The 22,060-nt window shown below is 39.7% G+C and overlaps 1 protein-coding gene across 2 annotated transcripts; it reads right to left on the minus strand.

Annotated features, from left to right (window-relative positions):
- Positions 1 to 2,547: 2,547 nt before the first annotated feature.
- Positions 2,548 to 22,026, minus strand: DPH5 (diphthamide biosynthesis 5). 2 transcript variants are annotated; one of them, XM_085585927.1, is made up of 8 exons: positions 21,704 to 22,026; positions 18,419 to 18,543; positions 15,078 to 15,196; positions 6,364 to 6,472; positions 5,729 to 5,853; positions 4,826 to 4,865; positions 3,653 to 3,756; positions 2,548 to 2,790 (listed from the first exon to the last, which is right to left on the minus strand). In XM_085585927.1, exons 1-8 carry the CDS (start codon positions 21,836 to 21,838, stop codon positions 2,567 to 2,569), a joined length of 981 nt encoding a protein of 326 aa, XP_085442053.1. In that variant the 5' UTR covers positions 21,839 to 22,026; the 3' UTR covers positions 2,548 to 2,566. The 2 variants fall into 2 exon arrangements, with proteins under 2 accessions (XP_085442053.1, XP_021398964.3); XM_021543289.4 differs by lacking the exon at positions 6,364 to 6,472 and having other exon boundaries at positions 5,729 to 5,849; positions 15,088 to 15,196.
- Between the last annotated feature and the right edge of the window lie 34 nt (positions 22,027 to 22,060).

A 22,060-nucleotide genomic window follows, 5' to 3' on the forward strand; every position in this document is an offset into this window, starting at 1 on the left:
AAGTTTTCAAAGTGTGGTTTTCTCATGTTTCCATGTAGCTGATATTCCACTTCTGAATTTTGAATCAAGTTTTCAAAGTGTGGTTTTCTCATGTTTCCATGTAGCTGATATTTAGTGTGGGGTTAGGTTACTGGTCTGTGTTTGTGGGTTATTTTTTTTTTTTTTTTGTGATTGAGACTAGTAACTTAAAACCCTATTGTTCCAAAGACCAAGCCTGCAAACTGCATGAATTTTACCACACCTACAGCAAAATAAGAAGATAAAACAAATGTTACAGGGTGTCTGTATTAAAATGCCTCAGTGTTTTTTGGGCTACATAACAGTGGAAGAAAACTCCTCTTATGAATATGCACGGTAAGGACTGGTCCTTTATAGGCTAATCTGGTAAGTGTACAGCTCTGGATAGACTGGCTCCTTCCATCAAGAGGGCCCCTACAGAGAGTTGAGTTACTCGTTTGATTTGCTAAGCTAAGATGAAAAGTAAATAAATGACTTTGCTTTTTATGTAATAAAGCCTACTAAAGCAAAAGTTCAGTTGCATCATTAGTAAAAACTGCTGACACTATTTTTACACAAAAATTGAAGCTGCTACTACTAATAAAATAGACCTTAGTGACTTAACATTCTTAATTTACTTTTTTTTTAAAGATGTAAAGCTGGGTTTAAAGGTGAAGGAAAATTAATAGTTTCTCTTTTTAACTGTTGTAAGTGAACCTGTTCCGGGAATGTAAACAAGATACAAGAGGAGAGAATCGGCTGCTGAACTGCAGTTTTCCATCTTCTGCACATAGTGTGCAAACAAATTACTGTAAAGTCCATGCTTTTCTTTCACAGTGCAGATTTTCAGTTGCATGCTTTTATAAAATGCAAACTCTTATCTTTCTTCATGACACAAAAGTCTTTAAAACCAGTTCAGAGCAAAATTTCAGTTAATAATTAAACCCTGTTCTGTTTTCTCCAGCAGCCATTAGATTGCTATGATTCTTGATTATCCCATTCCTTTAAACAGAATTTTTTTTTTTTTTCAATAATCTCTCTGATCCTCAATACAGACTCAGTAGTTAATTCCTCCTTTACACTTCTGTGAAAATCCTTATCTGCAGATTGCTGAGGTTTCCTTTTGGATTTGTCCCCTGTTCAGGCTGTTGCAATGCCCATCCCTGTGGGGACCTCCTTGGCCAGACACTGCTATAATGTGAAGCAATGCCAGCCATGCTGGGCCTGGCATGTGAAGACCGAGTCTTGCTGTGTGCAAATACTGCTCAACCTACTTGTCTGTTTCAGTGAGCCACAAAAGGTTCCTGCCTGTGTGGTAATTTGGCTGAAATAATGTGTTAAAAGAGCTGGGTATTTCACTTCCCGTGTGCATTGGAGCCTCTCACATGTGTGCTGGGATCTTGTACAAGAGTTAAGTGAATCACTACAGTATCTTGGCTGAAGTATGAAATAATGTGAATGAAGCGATTGCCAAAATAATTCCTGGTAGTATACAGCATATTGCTTACCTTTACCTTTAAATTACAGGAATTACTCTGAGCAGTGAGCTTCAGTTCAATAGCAGAGTGTGTCAAAGTACCTGTGAAGAAATCTGGCAGGTAACACAAGGCAGCTCACTAAAATTCTGAAGACTATGTATGATTTTGTTCTGGAATGCTAATGTTCGTAGCTTAGCCACGGCTTGTTCCAAGTGCAATATTAAGAAATTTTTAATGTAATCTTTTCTACTTGAATACAGTCTATATAAAATGTTAAATATCCTATATTGCTGAAAAGATAAGGGATGAAATTTCTTTCCAATAAATCTTCAGTTTAAGAAAAATATGCGTACAGGTCTGCTTTGTTTTCATCATACTGTGAAGAATAGTTGAAAAAGCTGATTTTGCAGTTTGTTTCCTGAGACTTGGCTTGAGGTTAATTGTGGTTGCTGCAGTTGAGTCTAACCCTTCATAAATGCTAGCATTAACATATGAAGAAATCCAGTTCTATTTTAAGTTGCAGTCTTCTGAGCTAAGAAATTCTGTGCAGCTTCTCCCACTCTTTCACCAGCTATCCAAAGGGAAAGTTCCTGGTTTTCTTTGGCTTAGAGCATTCTCACCTGCCTGTATTTACTCTCCCAAGGCAAAGATGGACACAGACCTAACAGGTTTTGCACACTGTTTTCTATTGGTAAGAGAACTCCTAAGTTTCTGCAATGTTGAAAGGCAAAATTTGATATCTAATGCACTTGGAACAATATATGCAGTAGGTTTGGTTAATGCACTACAGCAAGTGATGCCACACAGATACCTGGTACTCCTCTTACCCTAGTCAGCAGCCCAAGACTGGTGTGGATGTCAATGATCTGAATCAAAGCTTTAGAAGTTTCTGGAGGTGTCTGCAGGGTAGAAGCTGATACCAGCAGGTGCAGTTTGCAGCCTCAGGTAAAAGCAGGTCCATGTTCCTGCACTGTTGTCCTCAAGCAATATAGATTCTAACTACAGTTAGACAAGTCTTAAATAGTCATAGCGATATCTTTATGCTGTTATGCAATTAAAGATGGAATAAAAATGTAAATCCTTGTTTTTATTTAAGTAGTCCTTTGACATGCATTATTTTCAAAACTGGAACTATCTACAGAGAACAGTTTAAGCATTTCCAATTCCAGAGGATGCATAGTGCCTGTAACAATTAAGGAATGTAGTGGAGCACCCAATTCCACAGTGGACATCTGCTGTAGCGTGCCTGAAGCAATCTTCTCATCTAGAGCACCCACACGAGCAAGGCCAACACAAATTGTGTTTTCAGTAATTTCTGTAAGAAAGAAGATTAAATGTTTAATTTATTGACTAATGGTCACATCATAAGGGAAAAAGTACTCAAAATGCTTAAACCTTAACAATGTTTTCTTAAACTTCCAATTATTACATTATTGGAGTAGCCTAGAAAAGAAACTTGCTCTTCAAAGAAAATAAAGCTTAAGGAAGAATTCATTCAGGAATTGTGTTCAAGTTGAGGGAACTGCTGCTTCTGATTCCTTCTAAAGGATGTAAAGGATAAAATTAAGGGGTTTTCACTTTTAACAGTATTGAAGGAATAAACTAAATGAGGAGTAGACCTAAATGAATTTGTTAGCAAAAAACTATGACACAATTTCATAATCTTGATTAGCTGCTGTGGTTTTACCCTTGCTTTCAATAAATATTTCACAGTTTGCTGTCGAAGTGTTAAGAATTCAAGGTGAAAATCACAGTTCTGCATCTTTGGGTTAACCTAGATTCCTGCAGGTGTTCACATAGAGCAGAGTGTGACCAATCTAAGTAAAACTGAGCTGAGATTTTTTTTTAAGCTTGACTGATCTAAAATGCTCAGAATCTTTCTGCCTCCTGCAACTCTAATGGCTCAAAGAGCTCACAGTTCCACATGGATGGAAATGGTACAGGGTTTCCAGGCTTTGACTGTACCTCCAGGAGCCACCAGGGCACCTTCATTGATGTTCACTGAACTGTGCTGGGCTGAAGCTTGGCTAAATCCATCTCATGACCAGGATTTAAGGCAGCCCAAATCCACTGCAGAGCAGAATTCTGGGAGTCAGGGGAAGGGAGTGGAGTTCAGAGGCTCATCGAGGGGTGTGACTGGAGAGGAGTGGTAGCAGACAGAAGCAGTCCAATCATACCTGGTTTTTCTCCTTGGAGTCTTCTCTTTTGAATAATGGCAAGAAGCTGTTCTGCAGCTTGATTCACACTCATGTAACGTGGTGGCTCATAAATCTTTCTCCCTCTGCAGGGAAGGAAAAGCAGAGAAATTTCACATACAATTAATTTTGTTATCCTGAACAATCTTACAGCTTATTTCAAGAGACCTCTAGACCAGCAGGTTGAACTTAAACAGGCCCAGGCTCCCAGGCTGGGTCTTTTAGACAAGAGTGGAAGTTTTAAAGAATACAGAAATCTGTTGTGCTCTCACCACACCAGTGAAACAGATGGGCTCCAGCTGCCAGATCATTTAGATCCTAAAAGCAAATTCAGCTGCTAGAAGCAAGATGCAGGTTTTGCAGCTACTCTTGAAGGATGCATTAGACTTAAATCCAAGGGCATACAACTGTTGTTCTGTTAAATGCCCTGTAGACAGATGATTACAGACTAGAAATATATTCCTAAATGAAATGGTGCTTTCCTTGCCAACTGTGGATTCAGTCAAACAGATTTTATTTTGAAACTCCAGAATAAACAAACCTCAATGATACTGTGAGACTTCACAAATGTTAATTTAGACCAGTTACAGCATGTTTATAGAGGAGCCATTTATATTCACCACTGTGAAAACATATAGATTGCAGAAATGAGTAAGATGTGGCAAAAGCTTTTTGAATACAGTTAAATGAGCATAAGAACATTTTCCGTATATTGCTTATTTAACTCTTTAAGAAGGGTGCTTGTATTCTTCACTTTGCATTGTTCCAGCCAGTGTACGAAGAATAAAATTAGAACACTGTTTCAGATATTAATGTTTCAGGAGGTGACAGAACAGTAGAGAACTAACACTTCATTCACCAAGAGGAAAGTCTATCTCTTTCTGACTTAGTGCTTCTCACAGGAACAGTTATAAAAAAGATCATGTTCTGCTGCAATTCCATTCAGTTACTATAAATAAAGCCAGACCCTATTGCAAGGAACAAAAGAGCTTCACTCCTTGTAAGAAACAGAAGACAGGGGCCACAAAGAAGCACGAGAGAAGCGGGCAGGTAAGTTCAGTATTCAACTATGGGCAAAGAACCTTTGTTCCTTGTACAGAAAAGCCTTTGTAGGGGCACTGTGTGTTTCGATGTATTTTCAAAATGGTGACTCACTTCATGAGATTCTCCAGAGACTGCTCCTTCACTTTAATATCTGTAGAACAAAACACATTAAAACACAGATTTCCTACAAGTTTCTTACTTGGTTTTCTATGTAGGTGAAACTTTAACAATATGGATCATGTATTGTTTCATCTGTTAGTTAATCTCAAAATCCTGTGACTTTATGCATGTGATTTTACCCAATAGGGCAAATTTCACAGATTTCAGAGCAACAGAGACAAATAAAAATCCTGGTAAATATACAAATAGGCATATTTACCATCAGACAGTTAAATACTAGCACATTTGAGCACACCAGTTCATTGGGACTACTCTTAAATTATGAGCACATTATGTCACAGAATGTAAAGCAGTCTGACTGCTCGACAGCGATTACATCACTGCCATGCAGGAACCTGACTTTCATTAGCACTTCCTTCCTGTGCCAATCAAAATTTAGAACAAGCTTCTGTTATGGGAAAAAAAAGGATTTGGGCAAAACTGAAATAGAGGAGGGGTCTGGTAGGTAAGACTCTGCAGAGCTGCAATTTTATTGAACAAATTGAACATAATCTTTCCAAGAGGAATCCAAATATTACTTCCACTCAAACACTCCTCCTCCCCCAAAACTGTCATAGAGAAATATGGATACATTTTTAACCTTGAATAAGTACTCCTTGTTACAGAATCAACTTGTAAACCAAAGTGACTCAGATGAAAGGGGGTAAAATGCAAAACCCCACAACTCTAAGTGCCCAGTTTACCAACTTGCTTCTACATCCATGAAGTCACTTTCAGTTCAAAAGTTTATCTGCACTAACCTTTTTAATGCCACATTTGCTTATCTGGTGATCTAGTCAGTTGGGTAAACACTCAATACATAGATTAAAAGGCAGGAGAGTGGCTGCTACTCACCAAGTAAGCACAGGGTGTGCATTCCATTCTGCCTGTTCTTCTCAATCTTGTCAAAGAAGCTCTCTGGCTTCCATGTATCTGTCCAGAACACTATGGAAACAGTTTCTCCAAAATTGTACAACTGTAAAACAGAGCAAATTCAGTAACATACATGTGCAATAAGAAAAAATAAGAGCATGCAATAATGTTAAAGGCCAAGTCATGAGCTACCTGTAAAGTTTTTACTGCATTCATTTTTCCAATGCATAGTTAGTAACTTTCTACTTTCTTTTGTTACTCAATTCTGAAGTCCTTTTAAATGCAAAAACTTTGTAAGATTATCACCAAAATTATGATTTGTTATTTCTTACTTGGTTAAGGTTAGACAGCTTGGAATAATGCCATAATTTAATGTTTTGATTCTACTGATTAAAATGGCATTTTGCTGCAGATGGAAGCTCTAGCAGGTGAAAGAAGTTACATTCTAAGGAGATAGTGGATATGAAGATCTGAAGGCAGATTGTGCAGGAAGCAGAGAGGTACAACATCATTTATGCACATATGGTAAGAATATTGCTAGCAGATTCTATGTCAAGCATACTCACTGATTCTATTCTCAGTCTTAACACATTTATTACTGTAAGTCCCTCATCTTGGTGAAGACATTTGAAGCACTATTCTTACCAATCATCTCTGATGATGCAAAAGTGAAAGTCACATGTAACTTAAGGCAGTAAAGTAAATTTGGCTTGGAAGTAGTTTTTGCTCTGAAATAGGGGAATACCATGCATCAGTTTGGTCTATTTAGCTCTGGACTGGGGCCACTCCAGATGGATTTTACAGTTTGCCAATATTCTGTCTGCTCAAACCCACCAGAGAAACAAGAGCTACACGGACTACCCTTCTCACTTTCTCTGTACTCCTGGAAGGAAAAGCTGCTTTTCCAAGCCCATGAAAGGAGACAAAGGCACTGTGTGTGCTTTGGCAGAGGACCCTGTATAGAAGCAGCTCTGGCAGTCCTGTGCCATGTGGGGATTCCCCTACACATACTTCTGTTACTGTGGCATTAGGCTGTGGCTTTAACTCCTTTATGCTGGTAGAGCAGAATGTAAATCACAGCAGAAACATGTTTCTTTTCAAAAGCTCAAATTTTAACCATTCACGCTGATAAAATTGATTAAAAGATTCCTGGAAGATAACTGAAAACATTTCCTCTTTTAAGTATTTCATTCTAGCATAAGGACAAGAACATATTGGGTACATTTCACAACCTAAAGGTTCTTCCAGTAAAGTAAATACAGGTTGAACCAAATAAGTTGGTCCTGATGTAACTTTCCTGATGTTAGTTATTTCAAGGCTATGTTCTAGAAAATGAAAAATCAAACTATGCTTTGCCTCTTTTTCATGTGGCTGCCTAGAACTCATTCCCATTTTGTACCAAATCTGTAGAAAAACTATTATTACAAGAAGTTTCTCCCCTTCACTGTTAGAGCATCTGGGAGCAAGATACCTTTACCTCCCTGGTAGCATTCCTGCAATCTTCCAGAAGTGCTGCAATGTCTGATACCAACCTAAGTGCTCCCCATCAGCACCTGAAACCACTGCAACCACCACTCTAAAGCAGCAGTCCTTGTTCAGGACAGAAAGTGGCCTCAAATAACCTTAAATCTTACCATGGCCCTTTGGCATTTTGATAAACCAAGGAAGAAAAACTTCCCCCTCTGCCCTTTAGGAAAGGAAAGGATACGCAGAAATGGGAAAAATGTAATTATCTGAGAGGTATTATGTTGGGAATCAGAATCCTAAACCACTCTGCACATGTTGAGAATGAGTTGGACATTCATCTTTATATCATACAGTGCTAGTTCTGATTGTTATCATTCTCTTTTCCATTACTCATTATAAAGATTCTCCATCCTCTTTGCCAACAAGAAGTTAAGCAAGTTATCTTTTTTTTATACAAGATTTGCCAGTCATTCACTGATCTGTCCTTTGTTTACAGGGTTTTGCATTAATACTGAAGCCTGGATATCAAAAAAGAGTAAAACATTTTTGTCAAAAATTGCCTATCTATTCAGTAAATACCTTCAGAATACCTCCATGAAGAATTGATATCACAGAAAACTGTACTTAGTCTCAAAAAAAATACACCTGTATTCTCAGCACCTGGAAAGCACAGAAGTAAGTTTTTATACCAATAAGATAGAATAGGATATATTTTATTAACCTCCTAGAAATGCTTTTGCAGTTTATACCCCTCTACTAACTAAACTTGTGAAGAACAGATTTCCTAGGATTAATGTGTACATATTCTTACTTTAAATTAGAGAGGGAGGAATACTACTTTGGAAAGTCCCTGGTACACCATAAATCTGAATGCTGAGGAACTAAACTAGTAAGTGGGATACCTCTATTGTGCTTGAATACTTATAACCAATTACCTTATAAACACTTCTACAGACACAAACCAATATTTCTTTCTCATCCAGTATTTGATCTCTGCAGATGTGTGACATTTAAGCAAACACAGGAACTGCTCTTCATCAGGGAAAGCTTGCATTAAGAAGGACATGACTGTATCAGAATTTACACTTTAAATGCTCTCCCTGTACCTCATGCAGAATTCAATTTGTTCCTAATTTACTTTCTTCTGCTGTGCTCTAATTTACACCTTTTGCACTTGTGCATGAAGTATCTGACTTTAATGAAACGCCTTACAACAGAGAGAGCAGTAAATGCCAAAAAATGCACTACTATCCCAAGGATTCAGGAGTTACAGAAGATAGCAGGTTCACTAAAGACAAAACCCACTGAAATTAAAATGCATTCTTTCCACCAACCATAAAAGGGTGCAGAGGGTCCCAAAATCCCAGGAATCATGCTTCTCACTGAAATAGAACTGACATGTTTGTTAACCAAGGAGTGTTACAACACGACTAAGGATTACTGCCATGCTTTGGGACTGTTCATGAGTTCAGTAAGATGATGAGCTGTGTGCATTTGCAGATGGGATCGGGCTGTACAGTGGCTGGCACAGCTCTAAAGGGAGGCAAAAGCAAATCAAATTTCAAAGCCAACTTCTGTATGCTGCACTCTACACGAAGCATGTGGGGTTTAGGAGAGGGCAATGTGTGGTTTATACAAGCCCCAACATCTGAGGCATCACACTTGCACTGAGGAGCAGATTTGTTAAAGTGCCTGCATTCTGCACAGGCTCAAAAGTGCCAGAATTTCAAAGGGGCACAGTGAAATGGTTGGACAAATACTTCATGTTTTCAGCTTGGAAACCAAACTTCTTACCTTCTCCTCAATGCTCAAAAACATCACAGAAAAGTTTCAAAAGGTCATTTTGAAAGACCTCAGTCTTTGGAAATACCCCTTTCTCCACACCCTCCCCCCAAGTAGTAACTGGCTTAAGCAAAACTCTGTGCACTCAAATTTTGCAATGCAATAGCTCAGGTCAGCAAAGGAAGCCAGCACTCTAGTCTGAGGCAATGCCCTGCTGCTAGAGTTTTCTGCCTCATAAAATACTGCAGAAAGCTGTTCTTCAACTCATAGTTACATCACCTCAGAACACCATATAACTTCCTATTTTATTTACACACATGATATGAAAGAATGACTGACAACTTTTGGTGCTTGTTTTCTGTTAGTATTTTAACCTTTCTGTTAATGCTTTTCTTACTTTACTTCTTTACACAAGCAGAATTGATTGCAAATTGAGAGGCCAGAATGAACTGTGAGAGAAAGTACCATGATCTCACCTTAGAAAGTCTTCATGCAAGTGGAATTTCAATGAAACTGCTGAGCTACTTTGTTAAAGACCAGTCTGAATGATATCAGATACATGAAACTGTCCTGATCAATTGTCCTCACTTGAAATCATGGTGTAGTCAATCACCACAAAAATTTAGGGCATAAAAGACGGAACAAGCTGGGACTAAATAGGGAAATTAAAAAAGGAAGATCCACCAACCCCTCTAAAAAGTACTAAAGCAAGCAGGAGAGAAGATGCAAAATAATATTAAAGGTCAGTTGGCCAACAGCTGCAGAGAAACCAAGAAGTCAACATTTCAAAACACAGACATCTATTTTTACAGCATCTTTCCCAGAATTATTGCTGTATCAGCTTCAATGGTGACACAGCAATTTTTCACTTAGGAATCTATCTCCTTTCCTAACATTCCAAATAGCTTCAGGACTGGTCACATGTCTGGGGTTCTTCCCAAAAGAAGGAGTTACTGCATTCTTCAGACATGCCACCATACACAACCAAATACCTGAGACCTGGTAGGGCTGAAATGCTATGGAGCTATGCTCTGGTCACAGGTTACACTGCAGATGGTTCTCACAGCACAGGTGAATTATGGAAATTCAGACTCTTCTCAGCCTAATCACAACCCACTGGTAGGAACTAAGAGGCTTTTTCTCCTAAGACTTTTCCTCAATGGATTTAGATACTGCAGAGAACCTTGCATAATCCCAGGTTACTTCCTGATGGATCCCAAAGAACATACCCAGAAAAGCTAAGGTATATTTTCTTTGTCTTTGTCACAGGGGTTCTGACATGATGCTATGCAATGTTCATCCTCAAAGATAAGGAACCTGAGTCAGGTTTTTCAACCCTCCAGACCACACACAACAAAGGGCTCCTGCTCTTCTTTGTATTATGTATTGTTGCTTGATAGCAGCTTAAGAAGTAGTGCGATCATCAACAGAGGTAACAAGAATCACTCAATCTTTGTTTTTGCTTGGAATTGGTCATATGAAACAACCACAAGCCTAGCTCTAGCCCTTTACGCTACCTTATTTAGTACCAAGACCTTTCACAACTTCAAATGCCTCTTGTGAGAAACCTCACATGAAACTGAAATGTTTAACCTTCACTTATATGTGCTTTGACTCATTTTTGTACTGCAAGCCAAGAAACCACCCCAGCTGTCCCAAAAACTCCCAGTCCCCTTAGTACATGCCAGAGAGAAAGGACCTGTGAAGAAAACACATTTGGCTGAGGGAAACCCACTCCACATAATTGCAGTCTTCAGAAGGCAGCTGAGACAAATCACATAAAATCAGTTGAAGGGACAAGCACATTTTGCTTTGGCTGCCTCTTGGATCTGCTTAGGAAATAGCCACTCCACAAGCAGAACAAAATTCAGCTATCAAAATACTGAGAAAGCAAACTTGAATAGGAGAGGACTCGCCCCCGCAAGGTAATGCCACCTTATCTTTAAAAACCTTCTAAGATTCATTCTGTCAATATCAAGCAATGTTTCCTTCCTGCCCTGAAGGTGACTTGGGTTACTAATATGAAATGAACATATCTAAAAAAAAAAACAACTCCCAAACCTGATTAAATAGATGTTTCTGGGTCATGTTTGCTGGTGACAAATGGCACTAAGTTAGACAGCAATTGTGAGTAATTAAATAGTGTGACTAGCACTGACTTAACCTTTCACTGGCTTAAGAAACAAATGCCAACTTCTTAAAGGCTAAGAAGCTGTTTGTAACTGAAAAAATAACCAGTGATAGAAAGCAGTTTAACAGTCAGTAAATTTTGTGTAAAGCCCCTCCTATTAGAGCAGAGTGTTTTTGAATATTCGGGCACACAGAGAGGGTGGGACTCAGAGGCTCCACTCCTGCAGCTACTACATGGTTTCTATTTGACTATGAGCATAGTGATTAATGATAGCATCCTTCACCTTTTCATCTTTAAGTAACATTTTTCAACTTGACACTGGAAATGTACTCACCTATTCTGCAAAAACAACACAGTAAGCATTGCTTTTGCATTTAAGTGACCAGCTGCTAGCAAAAGGGCTATTTTCTATTTTATAACTGTGTCTTACAAGAATTAAGTGGACTGCAAACAAAAAACCCGAGATGTGTCACTTGAAAAAAACAAGGGCACATGCAGATGTTTGTTCTGAAGCTATTCAGGTGGAAAGTGGGTACATCTCAAAAGAAAGGCAGCTCTTTGCTGTAACATGTTTTTTTCTTAGCTACCAACCAAATGCTTTCAAAACGAGCAACACCACTCCAAAATAAGCATCTCATTTTAGCCTTTTATCTCATCCTGTGACTGGCCTCCAGCTTTGCACTTCAGTTCTCAATCCTCTTTCTTTATGTTAATGCCATGATCTCAAGCAATTTCAAGTTGCACCATTCCTTCACATGCACCCCAGGTCAGAATGATACAGAATCTTCCAGACGTGTTTGATCACCAATAGTTCTACCTCAAGGACACACTACCAGCCCTGGGTGAGAGAGAATTCTGTCCTGAGAGCACCACTGTGGTCAGTGACCTTCCCAAACCAACCCAGATGTCACGCATATTAGAAATTAAGGAGAAATATGCAAATTAGAGATCCTAATTTTCCTGCATCTTTATTCTAGCACTAAAAGCCTTAGTGATCAGCCCTATTCTGAAAAACAGAGTGGGCACAGGTAAAGCCTGTGCTTCCCTGGCAGTGTGATACCAAAGTGCCTGACTGTCCTCACTGGTGGTTGCTCCCCACTACAACAGGAGTCAGAGTGACAAACACACCCACGTGGCAGACTCCAGACAAGGGAGGTGAACCTGCAGAGAACATGCTAGGAAGCACAGACATAAGAATAGGTTTCATGGCTTCTCCCCCATAACTGTATTCATTTGTTTTTAAGGGAAAACAGCTTCTTCAGCCTTGGAAAGATAAATTCTGCTACAGTGAAGCACAGCAAAAACAGTGTAAAAGAGAGAGGCACAGCAAATCACAGAGCCTTATGCACAGTCAGACTACCACTTTGCAAAGTTATACTATACCACCACAGTTTATCAGTCTGTGAAAGCTTCCAAGAAGTTTAATTTTCAAAATTAAAGCCCCACTCTTTTTTTCAGTATTCCAAAACAGCTTCACTAATTCTGTTAAATGAGGAGGACAGTTAAAAAAAAGTATTTGAAAATACATATGCACCCCTCTTTATTATTTGGCAAGAACTACAACTATGGAATGAAGGTAACAAAACATCACTGATGCTGTACCAACTTCACTAAATCACTGTACAGGAAAACTGCACAGTACCAGAATGTTTTTGGCTGCACAGAAACATTGCTCTGATGACCAGAGATGTTCTTGCTGTAGCTGCATTTCACTGATGGCCTAATCAGCAGTTACAGCTCGCTACGCACATGGCTCTCTGAATGGCGTATAAAGGTGTTTCCTGTTTTTCTCTACTAAGAAAGAGAAAGGGTTTGTATCAGAATCAGATTAAAACAAGAAAAAAAGCAAAGCCTTTTCTGTGGTGAAGCAAAAGAGGAATCCCTTCTATACTTGACAGGAACTTTACAATTTGAGACACAATAACTCCAAAATTAAATTGATAGCAGGAGACAGCCACGGAATGTAGAGGATTTGAAAGAAACTATAAACTTCCAACACAACTCTAGTTAATTCAAAGACTACTTTTTTGTAAAATATACCTCACTTGCTGTTTACACCACTAAGGAGCAATCAAGACTTAAATATACAACTGGTTATATTCTGCCTGGTAATACAATCACTATTTCCTAAAATGCCTTATACGACAACAGGAATGTGGATTTAGGAGAAGGCAGCCCCTCCCAAGCCAGAATGGAAAAGGGGACTAATGCCAGAGTGAATAACATCACATTTCCTTTATGGTCTGCTCTATTCAGCATGGGATAAGGAAATAGCAATCTAATCTCCAAAACTCTGCATATGTGAATAACCTTATGGACTGTTTATAGTATACTCATGTTAGGTTTCTGGTCTTTTCTCTCAATTAACCTAAAAACTCTATACTGCTCCTTCCTATGTCTGGCTAAATTGCAAGGGAAGCAAACTTTCAGAAAATTTAAAAAATCTCTTTGGGCCTTGCATCTTCCTCCCTCATGAATGTAAGAGAACATTAAAGAAGAGAGCAAGTAGTAGAAACTACTTGTCAACAGCCTGACAGGAGAAGCAAACTTTGCACCAGCAGCAAGCCAAAAGAGGAAGGGTGAGCCCCAGCCACAACTCTTGTTTTACCCACCCCAGTAAGTGCAGTCATGCGACAGCTGCTGTCTGCTGTACAGCAGATTTTAGACACCAAAACACAAATGTAGATTTTAGACACCAAGAAGCCTATTTCCTTCCCAAAAGATAATTTTGCCCAAGTCTTGCAGCAATAGGCAGGTATCACTAAGAAGCTGCTCACAAGAAGAATTATAAAGAGTGTGAATGCTGTGCAGCATTCCCTTTAGCATTAGCTAACAGGACAGGTGTCACTGCATTGGTTTTGAGCCAGGTGAGACAGGGTGCTCAGATTTCTAACCAAAACCAAAGATAATACCCAAACTCATTGCAACAGATTTTCTGCCGTTGGCCAGCATTATTATTTGAATGGAGTTTGGAGTATTGGAGTTAGTCAGTGGAAATTGGAAGGTACCAAGTGTTTGCTGAAATTAAAAAAATTGTATTCTTTTGTGTATTGCTAGGAAGGAATTCCTCCTTCAGTGATGGAAAGTTATTGTTCAAGCCCCCAACTTGTCTGTAGTACATTTACACTCCTGTGCTTACTTTTGGCTTTTGTAAAGTGTGAACTTGGTTTCAGGGTCCCATACACAGGGAATCATTCTGAACCTTGAGAGGGCAGGTTCTATGTCAAAGTGAAAACAAGAGGGGGAAGCTTCATCTAATTTATATGTGATTAGTTATGATTTATACACTGCCACAATATCTTTCATGCAGTAAAAATAATAATGGACCTATACATGTGTAAAAGGAAGTATTTTCTTGGGGAACACTAGACCTTTTCTACTTTAGCTATTCAAGATGCACAAAAACTCATTTGTTTTACTAGTCCTTGGCTAGGTAAATCCCTCCGCTCTCATCAGATGGGCAGAAAGTGGAGACAGATCAAATTTATTAGAGAAAGAGTGCATCATATTCAAGGCTTCGGAATTATGATCTGAGTTGGACATATATACATGCTTGTGCATGTATTTCTTATATGACAAGATCAGCATAGTTCTCTACAGGATAACAACCTTATTTAAGACTAAATGTATCAGGTATTACCTGATACCTGTAGAAGGAAGCCAACATGAGCAAAGCTTTATCTGTAAAATAACTTTAAATATCAAAGGCTCCTGGGGCTGAAGGAAGTTAGAAAGCAGAAAAGAAGTGTTACTATTCATTTTCATATGCGCTCATCAAAAGGGGCTTTTGCTGACAAGTGTCATGCTAAAAGGAAGTGTTAAAAATTCTAACATTATGTGTACAGCTGGTACAGATCTTCAAAGTTGGGATTGCAACATGCACTCCCACAGCAGTAGAAGAGCTTATCAATTCTAAGCTTAGCAGTTGTGAAACAACATATATACACATACAAAATATTACCTGTAAGCCACAGCAGCCCACTGCATTCATTATTGAAGCATTATGAATGACCTTGTAAGGAATCCCCAATTTTACTGCACGTAGCACTAAATCACTGTGTGTTGTGGCCCTGTGGCAAGAAAAGGAAGGAATTAAACATTGAAAACATGATGTTGTCAAGTGTTACTATCACTCTAGTTTGTTTTGAAATAAAATTAAATCCTTCACAACAAGAAAAATGCAGAGGTGGAAAAATGGCAACAATAACCTAGTGGTTACAGGAAAACAAAAACTCCAGTAAGGCTTCCATACGTCATCTTCCCCAGCTGAAATGCCAGACATCATCAGTATGGTACAGCTCTTTGCAGCTTTCTGGCATCATTAAAACTGCAACACTATTACAATGTTACTTTATAAAGTAGCCTTGGCAAGTACTTGGAAAGGAAAGTTCCATGTATCCTTTGTCTTCTGCAGATGTCTGTTGAACATGCATTGAACTGTAAAGGTCAACTCTGTTTGGCACAAACTTCCACAAAGCTCCAGGATTTTGTTACTGGCTGCACAGCCAGGCCCTCTCCCATCTGCACCAGTGTGTGCCAGGAAAGCTCCACGCTCAGACAAGAACTCCAAACAGACAGAGGAACTGCATGTTTACTTAGAAAAAACATCCTTAGACGGAATCAATTTTTCTAATATTTAGTCCAGATTACTCAAATTAACAATGCCGAAATATGAGTGATAAGGTTTATTCTGAAAGAGTTAAGAATATTGTAGTTTCAAACAGAGCTAAGTTCAGCTCCAGATCTAATGCTCACTGAACACATTGCAGTGATTGACAGCCGCAAGAATTACTGGGTTTGCAGTTTAAGCAGTTGAGATTAGAGCCTTTCTAAAATGGTCAGTACACATAGATTAAGCAAATCTTTGAACTGCAACAATGTTTACATATGTATTTTGCCTGTATGCATGCTTATATGTATGTAAAATATGAAAATGCACCTAACACTTGCCTAAATTTATTAGACTGGATCAGTGACCTTAATCATCTCATTCCCAAGGTGAGACCACACACTTTTGTGTAGCCATTCCAAAGAAGGAAGGAAAGAAATAACATATGGCCATCAGAACAATGAACTAGGAAAATTGCTTTCACCCTGGCCTTGTTCAATTACCCTAACAGAATTCCCCTGATTCTAGCCTGATAATTTTGGTGCTGCGTGTCTGACCAGCACCCAGTCAGCAGATCAGGTGTTTCAGACTGGAACACAAATGTGGCAGCAGCTGGCAAGGCTGTAAAGATCAATATTTTAAAAAAGAAATCAATTTCAGTGGAAGAAAAAAAAATTAGGAATGTGAATTTGGGAAATCTGACACCCTTATACAAAGAGGCTCCCAGACCTAGGAGAAGGCAGTAAAGTGATCTGAACCAATACTTTAGTTACTACACAAACATTGCTCCTGACTTCCAGAAGCAAAGGTGATTTAAGAATGTCTGCTCTAAGAGAAGAGCAGACTGGTTTTACAGCCTTGTGTTATTCCATGCACATACAAAGGACAAGGAGCACTGGAGGATTTTGTGGTTATGCTAATACCAACCAAGGGATCAGCTGGCTTTATTCACTGAAATTTGCTCCAGCCAGTATTTTTTTTCTCCCAGTAGATCTGTCTATAATGACTGTAGCTAAAGGCAGAAATGCCCTTATGGGCACTCAGTTAACACCAGGAAAATTTTCATGGAGTCATCTCTCCATCCCTTCACAGCCAAAACTGCAGCAGTATTTTCTGTCACTGATACAGAGGTTAAGTTTTTTGGGTAGCAATAATATGAATGTTAACACCAGCCTAGAGTGGTGGACTTTCCATTGCACTACTAAAGTTGTCGGGTTCTGTAGCACATCCATCCATGGGTGTAACCACACACAGATAAAATCTTCCAGTGAGGATAACAGGGCACAGCCTGCTTTATCACTTTGACCATCAACACCTGGCATCTCCTGTGGCTGCCAAGTACTCTGCTCACCTGCAAATATACTTAAAAGTCTGTGATCAGATGCAAGGGGCTTCTGTCCTGCTCCCCCACCTCTGGCCTCTCTTAGGACAGAAACATTCAGTCCTCTGTCCTAGTAACCCCTAAATCCTTATGGTTCTATGTGAGCATAGGAGCAGTTCTAGCTGCAGTAGTAAGAGCTAAGAACATAAACATTCAAAAAAGGGGCAGTTTCTAACAATAACCTAGTATGTTAACCAGAACTGAAGTATTTTGACACTGAAACTAATGATAACTGAGGCAGATCAGAATACTGCTTACAAGTTGCAGCTACATGTAATCCATGTGATTTGTGTTTTTCATCTTGTGTACCTGTATCAGTCACTGGATCACAGCACAAGGATACAGGTAACATGCCTCTGCACTCTGCACGAATCCTAGTTTGAATGTAAACATGGACTGCAAGTATAATTAATATTTCTGAAATACAGGGTCATCTGCCCATACTTAGTTAAATATAATATTCGCTTGCCAATTGCCTTCAACCTATATTTAAATAAATTATCAGCTTTTGACAGATGTGCACGTTGCTCCTTTTTTCATAAACTCAGTTTTTTCCCTCACAAATAAGGTTCTCAGATTTCATTTTTCTTGTGCCCCTTACCACTGTGGTATAAATCTTGCATCACCAGCTGGAGATTAAAAGCTCTTCTGCATGGCTTGACATTACAGATTGATGATGCCTGACCAAAGAGACAGAAGGAGATCCTTCTGGTCATAGAAAAAGACTATACTTTCCATCAGGAATAAAAAGTGGAAACAAAAGGCCTAATAAATCAACAGAAGACGTAAGTGATTTTAAAAACTAGCATATATTAAAGCAAATGATACGACCAATAATCTGTATTGATTCTAAAACAACGGAGTATAAAAGCTGCAGTTTATAAGTGCAAACAGCAACTAAAAGAATATTCCCCCAAAACAGCACATATCTTATTTATGTGATAACCCAGAATTTCTTCTGTTAGCAGACAAATCATGAGGCAAAGCATTTGTTATAAAAGGTAGCACAAAGAATAAAATGATAATGAATGAAATTATAAGTATCTGCTGAAGGAAAGATTCATACATCCTGGAGGGTCTACATTCCTATCTATAATGGACATCTGGGCAAGGAAACTCCAAAGCAAGATAAAGTGTAGACAATTATATGTGTATTTTTAATACAAAAAGGAATATACAGACATAAAAAGTGTTTCTGGTCTGAAAATCAGTTCCCTCATAGAGAAATACAGTTACAGAGTTGGCTTCTTCCTATTGAAAAAAAAGTGATGAAGCTATAATTAAAACATTGCTCTGTCTTACCCAAATGGATCACCAACCACAAGAAATGCGACATCACAAACATCAGCTTCTTTTAAAAGGCTATCTGCTTCTTGTTCCACCATTTCTCGGTCAGCCAAAATCAATTCTTTTCCATAAAACTCTTCCTATAAATTGAAATTGATAATAAACAACAAAATAAGACACTTAGGAATGTTTTTGTATGTCTCTGGGTGCTCACTCAGGAACACAGCCAATGGACACTGGAATAGGTACTTTCATTATTCTCCCCAGCAGCCTGCCCCATGTCTGGGAGAACCTCACCTCTGCTTGCAAGAACACCTGAGCTTTCCATAGAGCAGCTCCTGAGCTGACAAAAATTAGTGAATGTGAACTGTATCCTGATACTGACTTGGTGTTCCATGCTTTCTGTGTCAGCTGAGGAGCTGCGCCTAAAGCAGCGCAGTCCCACCTGCACTGAGGGTACGTGGGTGTTCTCCAGGCAGAGTTAATTTAACTTGCTGCTGTAAGGCACCCCCTCTCCCAGCCTGAGCCTAGCTCTTAGGCTACTTACAATACTGGCACCAAACCAGGTACAAATACCACACTGGCTGCATCACAACCTGTTCTCTCACATTTTTCCTTAGTACATTTTAGCTAACCACATCTAAGGAATGACTTCATATTAATCCTTCATCTTGAGCTCTCTTTAAGAAGTACTTTACCAAATATACAGGTAAACATGTATTTGATCATGTCCTTAATTTTTCTTTAGCAGCTCAGTAATCATTGTGTCTCTTTGTACATTTTAAATGCCTTTATTTTCAGAATCAACTTCACACATGTAAATGAAACTTCAGTTAGTTCTAGAACATGTTTTCTGATCATACTGAAAACATCTGCCATGTCATGTCACCATGCATTTTACATGCTCTTTACATGACTAAAGTTTTTTTTCCGGGGCAGAGATCAAGAAAGGTGTTTTTGTTCTAAGTAGGCGACAGCAAATTTGGGTGGTATTACAAATATTGATAAATTGATAAAACAAATCAAGTCAGTTATCACCCAGAAAGGTTTTCCTCTGACTTCTGTGACTTCTTTGCCCACACAGAACAGTGACTTGATGAGAGAACTGTAACACCTGTACAGAGGTAGAGTGGTACTTCCATAAAAAAATCCATCCCACAGTGAGAGTAATAGGTATGGGACCTCTGTTACCAGGTTACATGCCCTTCCCTGAAAATGAGTTTCTGCTCATTTTTGAGTAGGTATTCCTAACTGTATAAAATCAGGATATTATTTTCTTCATGAAGCAGACTGCAACCTGTACAGATTCAAGAGGGGACCAAATAAATGTGTAAGCAAATCTTGTATCTGTGATTTGGAACCACTGACAGTCACCCTGGAGTAATGCTGAGATCTGTACTGAACCAACTAATCAGCAAACTGATCTGTACTGAACCAGCAGCAGCAAATTTTGACACCCCACTGGTTTTCATTAGGTACATCAGCCCAGATGCACATCAGCACAAGGGGAGCTGGGCTGTAAAGCAGAGCACTCCATAACACCACACATCCCTTTCCATGTGCTGCCATTGCACCAGCCTGGCTTTGGCCCAACACTGTGAACATGCCCCAGAACAGATTGGGTGCAGTCCCAGGAACACAACTTTCAGTTTGGCTTCATCCAAGGGAATCTATTTGCATGCTTCGAGACTGCTCCACAATGCTAATCAAAGCATGCTAAGTAGAGAATATAAAAAAAGTAAAATGCAGACTCACTGGGAGGTCACTGGGTCCGAACAGTTCTTTCACCAGGGCCAATTTGGATGGTCAACATCAAATAACTTTAACATACATTTTAGGCCAACCCAATAAACAAGCAAGTCTTGTCATTTGAATTTTATGACCTGATTTTAATACCATCAACAGAGAAGGATTTCTGGGAAGCCTCTGCAGGCAAAGATCTGCTCTTCTTGAGAGTTTTCCTCTAAATTTTCATGGTGCTTAGGAGAGAATGACCTTCAGATTAGTAAATAAACGATTCAGCATTGTCACTTGTATGTAAATCAGGCTGTATTATAAACAATTGGCTATTAAATCCTATATTCCCTCTTAGGTGTTTTAGGTAAGACAACATCTTTGTTTTTATTCATTTTTTTGTCTCATCTTTGGTATTTCAAGGTTTGCAAAATACTTAAAGCAGTAAGAAATATATGATAAGAAAACCCAAAATAGCCACATCAAAAACTATCAGCAGTTTCCTATTATTCAGTGTTAGATTTTCAGATGGATAGGAACCCATTAATTTTTCTACTGATAGCAAATGCTCATTTTGAAAAGTAAAAATCTCCAAGTAATCCTTTCCATTTAGCAGTTTTCCAACTATCAAACAACCACAAAGAAGAACATTTTGTTTTCAATGGAGTGACTGCAATTTAGACTGCTTCAGTGTATTGAAAAGAAACATAAACTACAGAGCATATCTGCATACAGCAGATAAACCAGAGATGCTCCAAATATCCTAGCCTACCTTGTACATGGAAACCACATAATGCTTATTACAAGCTATAGGTCTCACATGCTCTATGTATCTGCAGCTCTGCATACAGGTACATTGTGGCCATACAGCACCAAGGCCCAGACAGCATCAGCGTATTCAGAGGCAAGATCTCTGATCTGTGGGCAGCTATGTTGTTTCTGTATTATTTCAGCATTAAACTTCATTTTTCTATGACCATCGATGACCTCCTCAGAGTTACGATTAGCAAATTTTTAGTACCCTTGTCTTCCATGAGGTGTGTTTACTAACAAAACCTTTATCTCCATGTTGTCCAACAGCCCATCTCTGACTGAACTGTGCCTGTTCTGGGAATCCCAACCCGGTGAGGCAGCTTGGCCCATGTGGAAACGTGGAAATGTGAAAATGTGACATAAACAAATTGTTATTCCCGGCAGATATGCCAGAACACCTCAGGCTGATACAGAGGTGCAGGGCTTCAAAACACGTGTTTATCTGGTATGACTTTTGGGTGGGTTTTTTTGTTGTTGTTGCTTTCAAACAGATTAGACACTTTCTAACTAAGTCCTGCAGTATCTCGGGGTTTGCACATATTGGTAAGTTTTGACATGCAAACTAGTTGCCAACAGTTGTAGGAAGGTCCATTTTATTTTTGCTGCAGTCTTCTTGCACAGTAGCAAACCAATTTCTCCCAGAAACCATAGTACGTGAAGGTCACGTATATCTTTCCCCCGGGAGCGGGCCCCGCCGATTTCTCCCGCGGACCCACCAGCCCCAGCACGCCTCGGGCCTGCGGCCAGACCTACCAGCGCTTCCTTGCCCACGGTGAGCACGGACGTGTAGGCCTCCAGGTACACCCTGCGGCAGCGCCGCACCGCCTGCAGCCCCTTCACCGTGATGTCCTGGGCATCCCCCAGGCCCAGCCCCACCAGGTACAGCATGCCGGGGAGCGCCCGGCCGCCGCCGCCCGCAGCCGGGACACGGAAGCGGGCTCGGCCGGGGGGCCGCAGGTCCGGGGACAGCCTGGCTCCCAGCTGCTCCTTTCCCGGCCGCCCGTTTCCCGGCTCCCCGTTTGCAGGCTCCCGGCCGCCCGTTTCCCGGCTCCTGTCGCCCAGCTCCCGGCTGCCCGCGGCGCCGTTAAGGCGCATGGGCAGCCGGGAGTT

This window comes from Lonchura striata, chromosome 8 (genome assembly GCF_050655825.1).
Source record: "Lonchura striata isolate lonStrDom1 chromosome 8, ASM5065582v1, whole genome shotgun sequence".
Classification (NCBI taxonomy): Eukaryota; Metazoa; Chordata; class Aves; order Passeriformes; family Estrildidae; genus Lonchura; species Lonchura striata.

Coding starts and splice junctions, on each gene's coding strand:
- DPH5 (XM_085585927.1), bottom strand. CDS start 21,838: ATGCTGTACCTGGTGGGGCTGGGCCTGGGGGATGCCCAGGACATCACG. Junction 6,473..15,077: donor TGGCTTACAGGTAATATTTT/GTATGTGTATAT, acceptor CCTATTTCAGAG/CAAAAACTACTTCCAAGCCA. Junction 4,866..5,728: donor GCACACCCTGTGCTTACTTG/GTGAGTAGCAGC, acceptor TTTGTTCTACAG/ATATTAAAGTGAAGGAGCAG.